Here is a 20,942-nt window from a genome sequence, read left to right on the forward strand (position 1 = left end):
CCTGGGATCTGCATCTGGTGCTGGAGAGCTTGTGTCAGCCTCCCTGTGAGCCCCTGGCAGCGGCGGGGCTGCAGTGGGTGTTGCGCAGGACGACGTTCCTGGCGTAGCATGTGGGGAAGCTGCACGCTCTGTCCATTCTCCCCGCATGTCTCCAGTGGCATCCGGCTGAGGGCGGGCATCACACTGTGACTGCCGCTTCCTTCCTAGGGTGCTGTCGGGGCTGAGGACAGCAAACCTATGCAGCTCACTCTATGTGGTCCCCCGTCGGATGACCCGGGGGGCCGGCCGGGGCTCTTGTGCCCGGCTGGAACTCTGGGACGCTGCTTGGCTGCTATGCAGATGTGCCGACATCTGGCCATCCAGTGGTCTTCTACGGAGGCCCTAGTAAGGACTTCGTTCTCTCCAGGTAGCACCTGTCCCACTGGGTTGTGGACACTGTTTGCCCTTCCAGGCCGCAGGCCGGCCTGTGCCTGAGGGTGTGCATTGCCGTTCCACCAGGGCGGTGTCCACATCTTGGGTCGCCCTGAAGGGGGTGCCCTTGGACGAGCTATGTGCTGTTGCCATCTGGACGACGCCTTGCACCTTGTCCAGGTTCTACAGGTTGGCCGATGTGCCTCTGCATGCACTGCGGGTGGTACTGGGCCCTGGAGAGGCTTCTCTGTGAGGTTGGTCTCTGGGATTCCTTGTGAGTGAGTTGGCATTTGTCATCCCAGTGCTTTAAGCACCGCCTCTGGCGGTCAGTAGGAATGAAATAGAACCTGGATGACCGCCAGAAGTGGTGCTTAAAGCACTGGAATGTTCCCTTCGCGCATGCGCAGTTCGAGTATCTATACCAACAAACGTCACTCGTGACCCCTGGGTGACCCAGGAACTGTATGAATTTGGGATCTTGACCCAGGAACAGCTCCTACGGAATCTTCTCGCGTAACCACGAGGATTCCGAGTGACGGAGCGCTCTGCCGGTCATCCGGGATTCATAGAACCATAGTTACATTCGTAACTCTCGATTGTGGTGTTGTTTTCCTCCCTTCCTTTTCTGTTGGCAGTTGCATGCTGTGGTGTGGGCGGTGTAATCAACGGATTGGTTTCACCCAGAGCCAGCCAGTGGCATAGGCAGTATAGGCAGATGTTAAGGGCGCCGTCCATCAGGGCGCGCCAGCGCCACTGCGCCAGCAGTACAAATGGGAAAGAAGAAAAAGTGTAACTTTCACAATTTTTCTAAGTAGTTGTACTCTTAAGCGAAGACAATTAATTAATTCCAGTAGTTTACCATATTATTTACTGAGTCGTCCGCGCCCCCCAGCTGCCCGCCCCACGCCCCCTCCTCCCCCTCTTCTTCCCGATTCACTCCATGACTGTTTCTGGGCGTCCCCTCATCAGCGTATGAACAGATGTCAAAACGACCAGAACTGTCCCTGTGCCCCATGAAGAAACAACAAGAAAACGAGGAGGAGAAACGGGAGAAAGACTGAGGTAATGTCGCATGAAATTATGTCTCTGTTGCAGAAGGTGACATTAACCTGGATTAAGCTACATGGCTGCTAATCACTAATCAATAAATAGCATCAATAATGTGGAGGGGCTTGTTGTGGAAAATAATGCAGATCATGTAGATAACTATTGGTATTCTCAGCTAACATTCCTCAGGAAAATTTATACTCGATCATTTCAGACGGTGTTTACATTTTCTTTCATTCTTTTTTTAAAAGTTTTAATTGCCATCTGGGTAGCTAACGTTGACCTTGCTGGTCACTTTTCCACCCATATCTTATAGCTGGGCTCATCATTAATGTTAATTAAGAGTATCACAGGAGAGGGAAAGCTGCTGTGAATATCAGCAGTGCTTGAATTCAGTCAGATTTGTATTATAACATCAGTACTACAGTTTACTGCTGCTTTACATTGTGCTATTCAGCATTCCACTGCATTGACAACAAACCGAACATCTAATTTGCAAATCAGAAACAAGTGCATTGTATGTTATACATGCACTCCTGTGAACATCATAGTGAACATCATATATGTATATGGGGTTTTTTATTATATAATTTCATTTTATTCTTGGAATCATGTGTTTTTATAATTCAATACTGAGTGGAGTCAGGGGTGGGGGCGAGCATGTCCAAGCGAGTCCGAGCGATGCCGACTGGTGCCGAACGCTGCGGTGCGCACACGGAGCGTCGGAGCCGTGCACAGCAGTGCTCACTCGGAACACGGAGTGTCGGGGCGCCAGGGGGGCCCGTGGGTTTTCATAACCCACCAACCCTACGTAAATTACGCCTCTGCTTCCACCTCAGAATCAAGTGCTCGTCCTGGTGCCTCCACCTCAGCTACAACTTCATGAGAAGAAGCTGGCAGAACTTTACCCCAACTTGTGGGCTGCACTGAGAATCTCTGTCACTCTTCGTGCTCCAGTGGCTTCTACTGAAAGAATCTTGATGTTTGATTTTCCGTACCATTTATACTTCATGTTACGTATTCATATTGTATTTCATATATTCATTTAATTTAGCATCTTGGCAGCTTCATGCTTGATTATTCTCAGTTCATGGGCAGTTATTTTGCACCTTGTTTTCTCAACACACTTCTTGCGACCCTGTTGACTATTTTGAATGGAACGCTTGATTGTTCGATGATCATGCTTCAAAAGCTCAGCAATTTTAAGAGTGCTGCATCCCTCTGCAAGACATCTCACTGTTTTTGACTTTTCGGAGTCTGTCAAATCTCTCTTCTGACCCATGTTGCCAAAGGAAAGAAAGCTGCCTAATAATTATGCACATCTGATGCAGGGTGTTTATGTCTTTAGACCAAGGCCCTTTTCATTACAGAGATGCACATCACCTGATATGCTTAATCGGTAGTAGGCTTTCAAGCCTATACCACTTGGAGTAGGACAGCAGGCATAAAGAGGATGATGTGGTCAAAATGCTTATTTGCCTAATAATTCTGCACACCCTGTAGATAATAATGGAGTCATCCAGCAAATATGTGTAATAACTAGTCTTTTCACACACAACTCAGTCACTCACATCACTAACAGATTAAATCAGTGAGAAGGTGAGTCTCTTTCTCACAACACAGTTTCTCTATTCTTGGAGTGACGGATAACTAATAGACTCTAAAGGCCTCAGTATACTTCCCCGTCGCCGCTACGTCGTTCCTATGACGTAGACGTCGTAGCCCTACGACGGGCTACGTCGGGCTACGTCGGGGCTTGACGTGCGCCTCCCGAAAATTGTGACTTTGCGTCGTTTCGACGCGTGGTGACGTGAACGTCGAGGGCTGTGATTGGTCCGCTTTCGCGTTGTTTATAGAATAAAGTAGAACTCACCCGAAATGCTTTTCTGATCCGAACAGTGCTTCGGGAGAAATTGAGATCCAAAATTGAGCGGCGCACATCCCCATATTGTTAGCAGTGTTAGCACTGTTAGCAGACGGGGCTACGTGTATAGCCGCTCCGAAAACGGCTTTAATCGTCCAAAAGCTCATTAGTTTCACCAATATTTCATCACGGTCTGCTCAGCCTCTCCTCCACCACAGCCCGGTGTCACCAGATATGTCATATATGCAGATATATGTTCGGTAAATGCACGCGTGTCTAGATACGTATGTCTAGAAATCTATGTCTATAGATCTATGTCTAGGTAAAGCCGGAGCTACGGAAGCCGCATTGTTGTTGTGACTGCTAGCGGCTTGGCAGAGGAGGGCGTTCCCTTGACGCAGGAGCAAGATATGTTCAGTAGCGGCGTAGGGTTGCCGGCGTAGGAACGCCGTGGCGGCGACGGGGGAGTATACTGAGGCCTTTAGATCCTCGTTGACCACTATATCAGAAGCTCTCTGCACTTTTTCTGAAGTTGCAGCCAAATTCACCATTCCTGTTTTCAGGCTAATGTACTAATCACTCTTTCCTTTGCTTAGTCTCTGAGAGGAATGAATGACAGATTTAATGATGGGTATCAATCATGTTAGAGTTTTTTTTTGGTCCATAGCTGTTGGAGCAACGATTTTGTTTTTTAATGCATCGCAACCTACATGTAGTTAGACACTTTTTTTTTTTTTTTTTGACATTTGACATTTTTTCATAGACCCCCAAAGTCTGACTGGGGGTCCCATCTGGTAAAGGGACCCCAGTTTGAGAACTGCACCTGTAACACTGTTACTCTGCAAACTTTTCTTTGTCATTGTACTGTATCAAACAATAAAATAACATAAAATAAAACAAACAAACAAACAAAAAAAAACAAGGTCCACATGGTGGCGCAGTGGTTAGCGCTCTTGCCTCACAGCAAGAAGATCCTGGGTTGAAGTACCGGCCGGGGCTTGGGACCTTTCTGTGTGGAGTTTGCATGTTCTCCCCGTGTGTGCGTGGGTTCCCTCTGGGTTCTCCAGCTTCCTCCCACGGTCCAAAAACATGCATGTCAGGTTATTTGGTCACCCTAAATTGCCCCTCGGTGTGCGTGTGAATGTTCGTATGTCCGTATATGTTAGCCCTGCGACAGACTGGCGACCTGTCCAGAACGTACCCCGCCCTCGGCTCCAGCCACCCGCGACCCTGGAAAGGAGTAAGCGGCATAGAAGATGGATGGATGGAAAACAGAACAAGAAAAAACTTAAATAATGATGAATAATTTCTCAGTTGTTGTTGGCTGTTTGTGGAGTTTTGCACTGCATTCGTTCACATCCTGTACATCTCCTGGAGGCCAAACCCCCCCACACTAAAAACCCAGTGATGCCCCTAATAACATTATTATTACTTACCATGTCATCAGTGCTTAAAGTAATAAACACTGAGATAGGAGCTACTACAGCAACTATGCCACCAGACAATGTTGTTGTTCTTGGAGTCTGTTTCATTGCCAAGCAGGTGTTGGTCAACTGCTGTATCCGTGAGAAGAGGACATTTATGACAGAGGGTGGTTCCTGCAGCACTGCTGTGTGCGTCTGCTTCCCCTCCAGATCTGGCTTCCTTCTCCTGAAATTCAAATTCGATCAGCACAACAAACTCTTGGACTTCATTGTATTGTTTTCCACCACAGTCAGCCAAGGTAACACAACCTGTATTCTTTTTCTCTTCATAGATCGTGAAAATGAATTGTTGCTTTTGATTGTGCCGAAATGAACTTTGTACTTTTGTACTTTATATTAGTTTAACAAATGATCAATTCCTGTTCTGAATCTTGACACTGGTGTCACCGAAGTCAGTTGAATGAGTAGTAAATTTGTATTAATTTTACAGAATTTGAAGTGTGATTCAAATGCCTTATGAAAACAAGCAGGGACAAAGCTTGCTTGTAAGAAAAAAAGTCATAGAAATGAATTATCTGTTAAACAGTCTGCAGAGATAGCTTCTATATGCAAAAGTACTAATGGCAACATTTTTGGCTATCTAAAGATGAACCGGATTGAACTTGATCAAATCTAATAATACAGTCTGAAGAAAAATTCAATGAGTTCAATGAGTCAAAAATGTTAACATAATGCTCCAATCAAACAATGTAAGAATTAACATAACATTTTTTTGTTTCGAACAGAGAGTTCTTTCATTTGAGGTGTTTTATTATCCTTCCCAAAATACCAGATATGCTGTTTATGATGGAGGTGATTCAGTTTTATATTAACCTGTTTTATGTTTTCTTATCGGAGCAATGAGATACACAGATGAAATATCACATGAAGGTCATGTGTCAAGGCCCAGATATTATTTTGGACTTGTTTTTTTCCTGGCAGGTTGTATGCAAACAACACCAGGTTGCAGGACGTGTTTTCTAAAATGTGAGAGCTCATTTTGGGATGATGCTTCTCTTTTAAAACCCCTCTGGAAACTCTTCAGAATGAATTGAAAAACAAATACAGATTTTTATTTCACAACACCCATCCAAACTAGCATCAAATCAAACATGACTGAGGTCGAGTCTTCAACTTCACACAGGGAAATCAGACACTCACAGGATGAGACGCTGTTACGACCACCTTGTTGGGGAAAAGCAAAGTAACATAAAGAACATGGTGTTAGTTGGACAAATTAGACAAATTATATCTAACAAGTAAGTAAGTAAGTAAGTAAGTAAAGTTTATTTGTATAGCACCTTTCACAGACAAAAAAGCCACAAAGTGCTTCACAGCATATATAAATAGTACAACAATAAATACACAATAAATAAATAAACAACACTAAAAATTAGATCAAAACAGGCCCGAAACACTAAGCAAATGCTTGAGAGAATAAGAAGGTTTTGAGTTGTGTCTTAAAAGTGTCAACAGACACAACTGAACGGAGAGAGAGTGGGAGATCGTTCCAGAGCCTGGGAGCAACAGCCTGGAATGATCGGTCTCCTCTGGTCTTGAATCGGGTACGCGGCACCTTTAAGAGATTCTGATCCATAGACCTTAAAGCCCTCGCAGGGGAGTAAGGCTGGAGCAGATCGCGAATATATGAAGGAGCTTGATCGTGCAAGAACAAAGAACAAAAGGAGACTCTAACTTGAAGAAAAAGAAGAAAAAGAAGGCAGCGATTTCTTTCTTTCTTTTTCTTCTTCTTCTTCTTCTTCTTCTTCTTCTTCTTCTTCTTCTTAGTGTCTGGTGCACTTCTGTTTTGGAGCGACCTGGTGCATTTCGTTGTGGACTGAATTTGCAGCATTTTTCGTTTGCATTTGTTTTGTGATTTTTGCAAGTCTTTGCTTCTGCATCATTTCTGTGATTGCAGCATTGTTTTTCCTTGCATCTGTTTTAAGTGTTTGTGAGTGTTTGGTTTTTGGATCATTTCTGTCTTTGCAGCGTTTTTGCTGTTTGCAGCACATTTGCACCTGTCATCCACCGTACAAATGGAACATTTTGGTCTGCAATGAAAATTTGTATGTATATTATGTCATAATGCTGATGGAAGAATTTAGAATGAATATATTTCTCAGTCTATAGTGAAAGATTCGACTGCACTTACTCAACGGTTGAATGTTTCAGTACTTTTTGCACAACTTGCCCTGCCTGTATAAAGAGTAAACAGCAGCATTCAGGTCTGGTCATAAACCAGTCATAAAATGAAATGACCTAGATTTTCTCATGGAAAACAAAAAAGAATTTGTATGATAAATTGGCACATGTATTTTTATATTGATCCATTTTTAGATTTCTGTGTTTATTTCTAATTTTAGCAGTTTTGGTCCTCCATAGTTCACAACCCACACTGATGACAGCTTCATTGTGAACAGAGCTCTGTTGAATCAGATAATGAGTGCCACTCAAGTCCAGGTCAAATTTTAAAAAAGCTGTGGGCTCCAAGTTTCATGTCAGATCAGTTTGCATAAACATCAACAAGACAAAGTGATGAGATAAGTCTCCAAGGAATGTGAAAACATGTATGAACCAGTGGTAAATACACTGATAATTAAACACTGTGACAGGATGAATAGAGTTTGCACGAACCACGCAAATTAAAAAAAAAAAAAAATCTGTTTGTTTATTTCAAAGATGTGAACAGGACCAGAAATAAAAAATAATAACTTGAATAATTACATATGTGTGCAGATATTTGTAAATTTGATTCTGATGGAATCAGCATGCTTCATATCATTCATTTGGAATCGGTTAAGACTGTTGCTTATCTTTTCTGAAACTTTTTTTTTGTTTACCCCTGTTTTAAATTTGTTCTTGTCTTCTCATCAGATAAAGTCAAAAATTGAATCCATCATGGACAGAGATTGGAAAGGATTCCTGAAGTCTGGCATCATTTTTGTGTACTTGAGTCTGTTTGTCTACATATTTTATCACATCGAATTTCTGGAGGTGAGAACTTATAGTAAGCATTGAGGATAGTGGTTAATATGTTTCACATCAAGTGATGCCACTGGATTGAAGAACAGCACCACTGGATAGAATGTGTTTAAATCAAGCATAAAAGGAAAAGCCTCCACTAACTGAGAATACCTACTTTGGTTCTTCCAGTTTCAGAAAACACAGAAGCCTCCATTCAAGATCAAAAGAGTTTCCAGTGATCCAGGCTCGAATCGAACTTCCTGCACCTTCCGACCTTTGTCTCCCGAGGAGATTCATGAGGAAAACATCCTTTTAGATTCCATAGCTTGGCCAAATACTCCATCTATTTCAACTTCTGTGTCCCTGCAAGGTACCAGCAATGCAGCCCACAGCAATTTTGTCATTCTGCCAAGGCCAGGAGGTGGATCGTGGCTCGTGGGGGATCAGCTGGAGGTCATGATCAAGATGTCTGACTTTAAGGGTCGTCCCAAGACTCATGGGGGAGATTTCTTACTGACTCGGCTGCACAACCGGCCACTTGAAGCAGGTGTGGCAGGTCAAGTGGTGGATCATCTCGATGGCACCTACTCTGCTGTGTTCCTCTTACCCTGGGAAGGAAAGTCACAGGTTGAGGTAATAAGTTAAGTCTGATTTTTAACCGATTTTGAGGTCAGCTTTACCTTCATGACAGCACATACAGGTCCTTCTCAAAAATGTAGCATATTTTGACAAAGTGCATTATTTTCTGTAATGTAGTGATAAACATTAGACTTTCATATATGTTAGAATCATTACACACAACTGAAGTAGTTCTTTTATTGTTTTAATAGTGATGATTTTGGCCAAACAGTGAAGAAAAACCAATAATCCCTATCTAAAAAAAATTTGCATATTCCATCCGACCAATAAAAGAAAAGTGTTTTTAATACAAAAAAAGTCAACCTTCAAATAACCATGTTCACTTATGCACTCAATACTTGGTCGGGAATCCTTTTGCAGAAATGACTGCTTCAATGCGGCGTGGCATGGAGGCAGTCAGCCTGTGGCACTGCTGAGGTGTTATGGAGGCCCAGAATGCTTTGATAGCGGCCTGAAGCTCATCCACAGTGGGGGATCTGGTGACTCTCAACTTCCTCTTCACAATATCCCACAGATTCTGTATGGGGTTCAGGTCAGGAGAGGTGGCAGGCCAATTGAGCACAGCAATACCATGGTCAGTAAACCATTTACCAGTGGTTTTGGCTCTGTGAGCAGGTGCCAGGTTGTGCTGAAAAATGAAGTCTTCATCCTCATAAAGCTTTTCAGCAGATGCAAGCATGAAGTGCTCCAACATCTCCTGATAGCTAGCTGCATTGACCCTGTCCTTGATAAAACACAGTCGACCACCGCCAGCAGCTGACATGGCCCCCAGACCATCATGACTGTTGGGACTTGACACTGGACTTCAGGCATTTTGGCATTTCCTTCTCCCCAGTCTTCCTCCAGACTCTGGCTCCTTGATTTCCGAATGACATGCAAAATTTGCTTTCATCCGAAAAAAGTACTTTTGGACCACTGAACAACAGTCCAGTGCTGCTTCTCTGTAGCCCAGGTCAGCCGCTTCTGCCGCTGTTTCTGGTTCAAAAGTGGCTCGACCTGGGGAATGCGGCACTTGTAGCCCATGTCCTGTACACACCTGTGCACCGTGGCTCTGGATGTTTCTACTCCAGACTCAGTCCACTGCTTCCGCAGGTCCCCCAAGGTCTGGAATCGGCCCTTCTCCACAATCTTCCTCAGGGTCCGGTCACCTGTTCTAGTTGTACAGCATTTTCTGAAACACTTTTTCCTTCTAACAGACTTCCCACTGAGGTGCCTTGATACAGCACTCTGGGAACAGCCTATTCGCTCAGAAATTTCTTTCTGTTCTTCCCCTCTTGCTTGAGGGTGTCAATGATGGCCTTCTGGACAGCAGTCAGGTTGGCAGTCTTACCCATGATTGCAGTTTTGAGTAATGAACCAGGCTGGGAGTTTTTAAAGGCCTCAGGAGTCTTTTTGCAGGTGGTAAGAGTTAACTCATTGATTCAGATGATTAGGTTAATAGCTTTTTTAGAGTACCCTTTCATAATATACTAATTTTTTGGGATAGGGATTGTTGATTTTTCTTTACTTTTTGGCCAACATCATCAATATTAAAACCATAACAGGCTTGACCTACTTCAGTTGTGTGTGATGAATCTAACATATATGAAAGTCTAATGTTTATCCGTACATTACAGAAAATACTGAACTTTATCACAATATGCAAATTTTTTTACAAGGATCTGTATAACATTTGCAATAATGCCAACGATCACATGAGACCCTTTTCCACTAGCCTCTACTCGGCTGTAGGCTGAAGCGCAACGCTGAAAATGCCTACCCTATTTATTAAGAAGTAAATAAGAAAAAAGTAAAGCAAACAACTTAAGCAAGGCAAGGCAAGAGAGGAGCAGAGTTGTCAACCGATCACCACCTGCTGGTGAATTGGATTCGCTGGCAGAGAAGGAAACCAGACAGACTTGGCAGACCCAAATATGTTGTGAGGGTCTGCTGGGAACATCTGGTGGAACCCTCTGTCAGCAATGGTGGTCACACCAGATACTGACTGGTTCTGAGTCCCGTGACCCCCAATAAATCAAAAACAAAAAGAGGCACATTTCAGGGTGGCCTTTAATTGTGGACAGTCTAAGGCACACCTGTGCACTAATCATGGAGTCTGATGAGCATCTTGATGTGGCATACCTGTGAGGTGGGATGGATTATCTCAGCAAAGCAGAAGTGCTCACTATCAAACATTTAGACAGATTTGTGAACAACATTTGAAAGAAATGGTAATATTGTTTATCTGGAATGAATTTTAGATCTTTGAGTCCATCTCATGAAAAATGGGAGCAAAAACAAAAGTGTTGCGTTTATATTTTTGTTAAGTGTATGAATAATTGAGGTTTTTGCTACACTTAGCAAAATCTTAGTGATTGGTTCTTACAAACCCTTTTTTGGTTCTTTATTCAATCAGGTAACATTGGCACATCCAAGTGAGGCAATCCCATTCGTGCAGAGGTTTGCTGGTGAGAAGCCTAATGGAGTGGACTTCTACAGCACTTTTCAATCAGGCTCGCTCACTGAGTCTACCATGTGCAGTGTGTGTCTGCCTCCAACCCAGCAGCCACAGTGTAACTACACTGACCTCAATACAGGTGAGCTGTGGTTCTGCTACAAGCCACAGAATCTGAGCTGTGATACCAGGATCAACCACTTTGTCAGAAAACCAAAACCCCCCAAGGCCAAGGAGGACATACTCTTCAAAAAGTGAGTGGTAAACATGTCGATGACTCTTGAAATAAATTGCACTATTGATGAAAATGGATGACTGGACAATCAAAAAACGTTTGGGCAAGAGTCTTCTGAAAATTGAAATTTCAAGTGATACTCTTGCAGCACTGATCTCAACCAAGGCACAACTACAACTTGCTAAAATGTTTTCAAATCATTGAAGAGTTTTTATTGTTGTGCTGTAACAATTTACCATGTTTGCTTTTATCAGTGGTGTCACCATGAACGTTGGCATTCCAGCTTCAGGACCTGCTCATGTCACTGTGTTTCCAAAAATGGAAGGTAAGTTCCAATTTTTACTGCCAGCAACATGCCCTGATTACAATCTAATGTCTAAAAATTAAATGGACTAAATTACAGTAGTAGTCAATACTGTACGGGAGCATTTGTTTGGAGAATTAGAAATTCATCTTTCAAAAATATGACCCAGACAAACACAGCCAAACCTCATCCATGAAGATGAAACACAGAAACACATTGCTCATCAAGTGTGAGAGAGCGGTGAACCATGTGGCATCATCAGACCCTAAAACAGATCACTACAGAACATAGAATGGAGCTGGTTGAGAGTGTTGGGATGTACTGACAAGATATAGTCTGTCTCACAACCCTAGCAACATTGGCTCTGGAACTGTAGTCCTTCATAAGGGTTGGTCTCTTTCCTCCTCAGGTGTTGCACAGTGTGGGAAGCGCCAGGTGAGTCTGGGGATACTCACAAGTCCTGGTGGATACACCTGGTGGATGAGAGAGTTGCCTCCCTTTGGCTTAAAGGGGCCCTATTTTGAAAAAAACAAAAAAGACTTTTATGAGCTTTTAACATTGTTTGTGTGTGCCTCATAAAAACTTGAGTTAAGTCAGTGTTTCTCTTTATTCTTTTACATTTGAGTAATCTTCAGTAGGCGCTCTACCCACCCTCCTCAAACTACTGGCTTCCTACCGGTTCACGTCAGGCAGTGGAACCAATCATGAAGTGCCAAATACGCAAAAGCAGCATAACATACTTTGGAGAGCCACTGACTTCCATGGACTTTCAATTACTGCTGCTTCACCGACAATATCCACTAGATGGCGGCATATAGGCACCATAGAAATGTACAACATTGCAGGGGTGCCGAATCCTGTTCCTGGAGAGGTCCTAACCATCACGTTTCAGTTCTCCCCCTGCTTCAACACATGCAGTGACAGGCTCATCACTGGGTTTTTTTCACTGCTTCGCGATGACACAATCATTAGATTCAGGTGTGTTGAACCAGTCAGAGAATTACAACATGCTGGATAGGGGTTCCCGAGGAACAGGCTTGGGCACCCCTTCAATATAGACTTGATAGACACATCCATCCACTGGCAGCCCATGTTCTATGTATGAGACATCTAAGTATGCTCAACATAGTCATACTGCTATGCCAGTTCCGGGTTATCATGACAACATGAAGCGGGAGAGGCGTGTGTGAATGACGTCGAGTTGTTTGGACTTCCGTGTTTAAAAAAAAATGGCATATATAATTACTTATATTTCGTGATGCAAAAGTCGTACATAGTGCTAAGGATGCTAAACAAGCTTATTATTGAATATAGATGACTTTGGTAGACTTGTAAAAGCATTATTTGACTCTGTTAAGGTGATGGGGAGGTGATGCACTATGCACCAAACTAGAGATGTTCCGATACCATTTTTTGCCTCCCAATACCGATTCCGATACTTTTACTTTTGGTATCGGCTGATACCGAGTACCGATCCGATACCAGTATAGGCCTATTATAAAATAATACCATGCCATGCCTGCATGACTGTCACATGATTATCACTGTGGTGAGGCCTGGCTCAGGTTAAATCCTCTTAAACATGAATCAATACAGCAAATTCAAGGCATTTATTTTTAAATAGAACAGTATAAAAAACAATAGTGCAAATGCAATTGAACTAAATCAATCTAGGAATAATTATTTTCAATAACTTTAAGTGCAGCCCCAATATTTTTATATTAAAAGGGAATTTAAATAGAACAATATTAAACAGTAGTGAAACGACAACTTAAATAAATCTAGGAATATATGTTGTTGCATTTTTAAATTAAAGTGCAGACACAATATTGTAAAATGAAGGCATTTAGATAAAACAGTATAAATAAATAACAGTAGTGCAACAGTAACTTAATAAACAAATCTAGAAATATTTTTTTTAATTAGGGTGCAAACATAACAGTAAAATGAACAGGGAATTTAAATAGAACAGTAAAAAAATAGTTCAACAGCAACTTAAAAGATTACTTTCCAAAATGTTACAGTCCAAAACCAACCTATGAAGTCACATTCAAAAGATAAAAATCCAAAGAGCAGAAGCTGCACTCTAAACAAAAAAATAGGCTTCTTTAACGGCGCTGTACGTCTGTCACATGATCTATTCTTCCTCTTCTCAAGAAGAGCAAGTTGCAGCACAGTGGCATGGCAAAGAACTGTGTCAGAGCTAACGACCAGCAGATGGCGGTAGTGCAACCACAGGGATGCAAGCTGCCAAAGCATTACAGACGAAGAAGTGTCAGTGCTAACGGAGCTAAAGGAGCTAACAGAGCTGACGGAGCTGACCAGTAAATAGAGTACTAATTTAATTAATGACGTGGTATCGGATCGGTGCCTGGACTTCAGTACTCGCCGATACCGATGCCAGCATTTTTGGCAGTATTGGCGCAATTTCCGATTGTGGTATCGGAATCGGAACAACTCTACACCAAACAGCCACTTAGAGTATTCAGCCTTCTTTGAGTGAGTGGGAGAGGTCCTAAAAGGGTGCCAACAATGGACTCTATCGTCTCACTGGGTGATTTCAAATGTCATATTGGCAATGGCCTGTCCGATCTGATTCCAAGCAGTCAGTTGCTTCTGGGCTTTTTTACTCATCATGGTCATCCACAACAAACATCATGTACAAACACAGATGCTCATTAGTGTACATGGTACCACAGCTCGTGGGAACTCAGGTCAATGATCCACTTTGTTGTTGGTTCACCTGACCTGGGATGGCATGATCTGGACACTGGGATGAAGAGAGTTGTCAACTTATCACCATCCGGGGGTGAGCTGGATCAGGTGGCAGGGGAGACTGTGGGCCAGACCCACTAGACCCAAGCACATATTGAGGGTATGCTGAGAAAGACTATAGCAGAGGGTTGTGTCTCAAATGATTCCAACTTCCAGCTTTAACACTCTTAACCCTTCACTGTTATCAATTCAATTATTAATCCAAATTCCAAATGAGTATCTTATTTTATCCTTGACAGATATCAACAAATAAGTCCCTCTGTCAAGGTGCACTAGAAAATGCATAACATCCTTCTCAGGCTCCCTGGGAAATTCTCTGCAGGGTTAATGGAAATGAGACTCCAGATGAACGTCAGATCACAGATACAGGAGAATCAACCATGGATTGTGTTCTTGTAGACCAGTGTGTCACCCTTTCACAGATTGTTCAAAGGGCATGTGAATTTGAAAATTCAGTCTACATGTTCCTTGTAGACTGTGAGGAAGCTGGCAGCCAATCCTCACTAGTCAGGTGTATTCTGCCACCCGCATTCGATTTTGTACATTTTTATTTAGTTTCTGTCCCTCACACATTTATTTGGGTCTTCATTTAGGTGAATGCATTGCATTTCTTTTACAAATGGTTTTGTGTTAACAACTGAAGATTGGATCCTGATTTAGTTAGTTTTCACACCCATTTCCTTATTTGACTTCTCATCAGTTCTCCTTCTTTGAGGTGATTGATTTGGGCACCGGCATGGAGGCATGCCCACGTGAGTGCAGGCCAGCTGAAAATCATCATTCTTATTGGACTGGCCCAAGTAAAACCCAATGGGGAGGTTTCACCGGGGGGATTTGTAATGTATGGTTTAAAAGAAACTTAATGGGTAACTTAAGATGGACAAAGTAGGACTAATTGTTATTGTACATAGGGTAACTTATAGCTCATGTCCGGAGTTTCCGTTCGTTTCCAACGTATGTATCATTTTTCAACAGAGTTTAAATGTGATAGTCTGGTTCGATACTACAAGATAATATTAGCATAAAGCAATATAAAAATTTATTTATGAGCCCCGCCTTCGTCTCATAGACCCCCGTGTTATCCGAAAAAGCGCCGGTCAGCTTCAGCCAATAGATTTCGAGCTTCCGCATTCTCGTGTTGTCAATCAAAGTGTGCAAGCAGCCAGAGAGCACGGCCGCTCGCCCAGGCAGAGGTGAGTTAGCTACGCAGCAGCTGCCCCGCTTACCTCGGATATATCCATGGTCTGCTGAACATCCACCATAAACAGCTAAACATGTAGGATGCTGTAGGACTTGGAGGCTCTCATTTTCACCCGACAGATAATGGCGTGCACAACTAAAGGGGCGTGGCTTGGTCGCTCATGAAAGCAGAGGGAGGGCGCAACCTGAGACATTGGATTAAAAAACAACCTCTCTCTTTCAAAACTCCAGACACGAGCTTTAACTGTAAATAACACTAATGAAATAACTGACAACGTAATTGAACATTACCCTCCGAATTTCACATGGGTGGTTTGGTCGTAGCTATTTAAGGGATTTGGGTAGATATACCAGGGTCACCTGTTGTTTGTGGAGGCTAGAGGCAGTCACTTTGTCCTGGTGTTATGAATAAATGGAAGACCTCTGGAAGCTGTTCATTTGTCATTCTCAGATGTGCTGGCCATCCCGGGCTTGTAAGAGGCCATCTTAACAACTAAAAATCTGACATAGACTTCGAAAAAGGCTGTCATCATGTCCGTCAAGATGTCTTGTAAGTGTTGAGGGAGCATAGAGTATCAAAACTGCTGCTTCAGGCTCTCAGTCTTTGTACTTCCATTGTGAGAAGTGCATCCCTACTCGGTATGAAACCTGACTTGGACAAGGTGGGCACTGGACTCTGCCAAAGTTGTGCTTCATCACCCAAACTGTAGTTTTGGTTTCAGACTGCAGCAGAGGCCAGAATGGCATAAAGTGGAGGTGCTGGAGGGTGTCACCTCTGTTTTGGTTTGGTTTGGTTCAGTTTTTTGCTGGATTTGATACAGTTGGGATGTGCATCAGTATCTCCAAATCCAAATCTGTGGTTCTCTCATGGAAAAGGGTGACAGATCCTCTCCAGATCAGGACTGAAAACATTCTCCAGGTAGAGAAGTTCAAGTATGTTTGGATTTATTTATTGAGCTCTACCACAGATCAGAACAGGTGGCTTAAGTATTGATGCCACTGCACCATACTGTTATGGTGATGAGAGAGCTGAGCTCAAAATGAAAGATCCCTGTTTACCGGTTCATCAGCATCCCCATCCTCACCTATATGGCCATGACTCAAGACCTAAGTTCATGACTAAACGAAAGACATTGTGGGTAAAAATTGCCTGTGTTCTGCACAGGGTGGTGGGCATCAATCATTGTCATAGAGTGAGGAGTTCAGCCATCTGGGAGAGACTAAAACTCAAGTTGCAACTCTTCCACAGTGAGAAGAGCCAGTTGTAACAGTTATAGTCACATGCGCCTGTGATCTTTAATAGCTGTATCAGAGAAGGATGGACGTTTCTCTCCAAAAATAACAAAGAACTAAGATTTAATCATAACTATCCATAGAAATATGAGGTAGTGAAAAAAATTGATGCATGTGCTGATGAAAACATCTGAAAATGATTGGATTATCAAATAAATCTAGATACTTAATTATATAAAGATGAAAACTTATGTCAACACAATGTCACCTTTTCATAGGTCAACTTGCAACGAACAGCAACAAGGACATACCTGGACCTGCTGGTTACTATTACAAAGGTCTGTGGAGTTCACTGAGTGGCTCCACAGTTAAACGATTCAATAACGCCTCAGCCATCAGCCAGTGCCTCAAAGACAAGGTGGTTCACATGTATGGAGACTCTACAGTCAGGCAGTGGTTAGAATTCCTCTCTTCAGAACTATCAGGTAATTTCCCTGAAAAAAATTGTGACACCTTTAATCGAATAGATCATAGGTTTTATCTGCTCTTTTCTAACTCTTTCAGATCTCAAGGTATATAACCTGCACAACATGAAGCAGTCTGGACCTTACGTGGCACTGGACTATGCCAAAAACATCTTTGTGACATACCGCTGCCATGGCCTTCCTATTCGTATTGCACCTTCACCAGTGACAGAACTACATTATGTTGCCAATGAACTTGATGGAGTAACTGGAGGGAAGACCACAGTTGTAGTTTTTGGTGTCTGGGCACATTTTACCACTTTCCCCATCAAGTACTACATCCGTCGGTTAATGAGCATCCGCAAGGCAGTTGTTCGACTACTTGCCAGAGCTCCAGCTACTCGAATTATTATTCGGACGGCAAACCTAAAAAGGATTTCAACTCCCCTTTCAGCACTGGTTGGTGGTGACTGGCTTTCACTGCAACGTGACAAGATACTCAGGACCATGTTTCAGGGAATGGATGTTTATTTCGTGGACGCCTGGGAGATGACTGTGGCTCACTATCTCAAGCATGACATCCACCCACCCCGTCCCATCATTAAGAATATGATTGATGTTGTTTTGTCATATATTTGCCCTTGAAAGTAAGGGTACAAACCTGAATTGTCATGAATATGCTTCATAATTGTTAGGGGTTTTTATGCACCCAAACTTTCTCTGCTATTTGTAGACTCTGATGTTATTTAGGTCTTAAGTAAATTTACTTCACAGACACACGATTTAGGGTACAATTGTGATGACAGAGTAATAAACTGTTTAAAGTGAAATACAAAAATATTTCATTAAATGCAAATTATTAATTGTAGTGAGTGGATATTTACTCATCAATAATGTCAAGTAAACAGTCATTTGGGAGTGAATAAATCACAGAGCAATTTAACCATTGCATCATTGATTAATGACATGTTATTGTTCAATCATCAATGCCATAAATGACCAACTTACTGAAAAATGGATAAATTACCGAAAATGAACTGTGGGAAATTCAGAATTATGAATAACATAAATTTTTGATTCATTAATAATTCTTGGGCACGATGTTGAAACCAAGGCGAGTTACCAAACTCCAGTGTCAAAAAGGGGAAAAATCATTTAAATTTGTTGTCACTCTTCAGGGTAAACATCTGTTTAAACTGTCATAGAAGCATGAGAACAACACATACAAAAATGACTTGTCACAAATACACTAAAAATTACAATGAAACACAATTTATTATCATGTCTACGTTTACATTCTACAAAGAAAGTACTCTTAATGAACACATCAATAAATACTTAAGACACACTCAATGTGTTAAAAAGGCCAGGTTGTTGTTATTTGTCTGGTTCTTGCACCCCCTTGTGGAGAGTTTTATTAATATTGTTTAATTTTGATTTGGCACATTTTTGGCCACCCAACGCTAGGACCCAGCTATGTTTCCAATGAAAACAAGAAATGTTCAAGTTTCTCCCTGAAGTTGTTGAAAATGATGTGTGTGCATCAGCAAGTAATTGCAAATTTGCAAGGACAAATTTGTGATTACATATTATTTCTATGTGCACAGAGATTGTTATGGAGCCCCGCTGGTGTCAGGGTGCAGAATATTTTGTTAAGGTGAGGGAACACCTTCTATTGTGTGGGCACACGTTATTAAAGCATTATCTCGCTATAATAAAGCGAAGGAACAGAATAAATATGGCGTTAAATTTAGCACACCTCTATGTTCTTGATGAGTGCTTGTGATCTGAGAGGATGCATGCTGTTCACGCAAACGCAACACGGTGACTGGCAAAGGAAACAATAGACATGATTTATGATGTTTTATTTTATTTTCATATTGGGCTAACATACAAATAAATACTTGCTTCTATTTCATCCAATGGATTCATTATAAGTCTAAGCCATCTCAATAGGATTCTGAAAGCTAATGAGCTTTGCCGTCATACTTTCGCTGATGTTGGAACAATTTGAAACAATAGACGTCATCATCAGTCAACTGGATGCCCATGGTCGCCTCCACGGATACGGCTGGATGCACACGAAGTGCTTGGAGCATGGTATTCAAGTCAGAAAAGAAGATGTTCGGATTATTATTCAATTACTTGTAGCATTACAAAGACCGTATTTATTCATAAATACTTTTGATGTTTTTTTCTGATATTTTAAATTATTTTTACGGGAAGAACTGAATGAGATTGTGGCTGTATGAAATGCACACTGGAGTAATTCATAGGAGAGAGTGACCAGAGTTTTATTTCTAGTTTCCATTCTATCAAGTTTGCATGCCAAGGGTGTATTTTTTGCTTATTATCTACAGATGTGCCTTATGTCTTGGAAATATATTTCTAAAAATTAAGCTTACTGGTATCAAAGAACAACTTTGTGTGCATTAAACAATGAATGCGACAATTTCCTTGTTACTGTATGTTTTAATTTCTATAATAAAAAAAGGCTACACTCTCAAAAGAAATGTCTAGACTCAACAAAAAAAAATCAATGCAACAGTTTGCATTAGTCTTTTTAAGTTATGGCAACCTCTTTAGAAGTTACATTGAACCAACAAACTATATTACTTTGGGTGAATTCATTTTTTGTCATCAGTCAAAGATCATTTTAAGTACTAATTACTTAATAAATGCAAGATTTTGAAGTTGATAACTCAAATAAATTGGCTGCCCACTTTTAAGTAGAAAAAATGGTTGTTTTTTGTTGGACCTTAATAATGTGATTATTTGGGAATACAATGCTGTCATGGGCACTGTGGACTGAGTCTGCACAGGCAGTATCAGGCTTTTAATAAGCCCAGAGGCAAAAGGGAACTATTCTGTTGATCTTTCTCAGTTTTGGAGTAGTAGCAGGAGCAGATTAAATGTTCAATACGTCTCATTCCAAGTTTGAGACGAAAAGTAACGAAATATTTAGATTAACTGAAGAACAAGAACACAACCAAACACAACTACCAATAACAATATTAACATCAGAACATCGAAAAAAATCATGAAATCAATGTTTAAATCTTGACTCTCTCATCCCAAACTCCCATGATGCATTGCGGCACTTCCATCATCATTGTTAAATTCTTCAAAGAGCACGTTTCCTTTACACTGTGACCAACACTAACCATGCCGATGTGGTGTCCTAACCCCACTAGAACTATTAAAAATAAATTTTACTCACCATGAAATGTTGCTTGTATCAAGGTTTTTCATCCTGCTAACCCACTGTCAAATTTGCATGTTGTGTGACGAGAGGGCACTTAAAATGTGAAGTCAATGTTGACATAATTATATTATCAAACCAAGTTGTTAAGTTAAAACAACTTGAATGTTGTTTTAAACCCATCAACAATGAATTTTGAGTTCAAATTGCAAGCAAAATTAAGTTGATGTAATTAAGAACATTTTTATTTATTCATAACTTGAAAAAAATAAGTTTGGAACACAGAAAGTTTATCAAAATCAACTAATTACAATTTTTTTTTACTTGGATCCATGTATTAAATCAAGTGGTGCTAGAAGCTTCTCTGAGTTACTTTTTAGAGTGTATGATTGACATTAAGCCAATAATATGAGCAATAGAGAGTTGGAAATATTTTTAATAAAGGTAAAAAAAAACATCAGCATAAACAAGAGTTCAAATACAGAATTGCACATTATGCCTTGTAGTTTTCTTTTTTCCAGTAAATACACTGAACTGTAACATTCAACCGTTAAGTGTTGTTTCACTTCTTGGGGAACACTGTATAACCTACCTTTTACTTTTTCACAAACACATGCTGTAACAAAACAACAAATTCAAACACTATTCCAAACTATGCAATAGTGAAACTGTGCATTACATCTGTTTCACAAGAAAAACTGGAGACA

The 20,942-nt window shown here is 41.4% G+C and overlaps 1 protein-coding gene across 1 annotated transcript; it reads left to right on the top strand.

The window, feature by feature from the left end:
- Positions 1–10,900: 10,900 nt before the first annotated feature.
- On the top strand, positions 10,901–17,678 carry LOC115404722 (NXPE family member 3-like). The gene is made up of 3 exons (XM_030114112.1): positions 10,901–11,076; positions 11,312–11,382; positions 17,134–17,678. The coding sequence occupies exons 1-3, from the start codon at positions 10,901–10,903 to the stop codon at positions 17,676–17,678; spliced, it is 792 nt and encodes a 263-aa protein (XP_029969972.1).
- Positions 17,679–20,942: the final 3,264 nt, after the last annotated feature.

Source organism: Salarias fasciatus, chromosome 17 (assembly GCF_902148845.1).
Source record: "Salarias fasciatus chromosome 17, fSalaFa1.1, whole genome shotgun sequence".
Taxonomy (NCBI): domain Eukaryota; kingdom Metazoa; phylum Chordata; class Actinopteri; order Blenniiformes; family Blenniidae; genus Salarias; species Salarias fasciatus.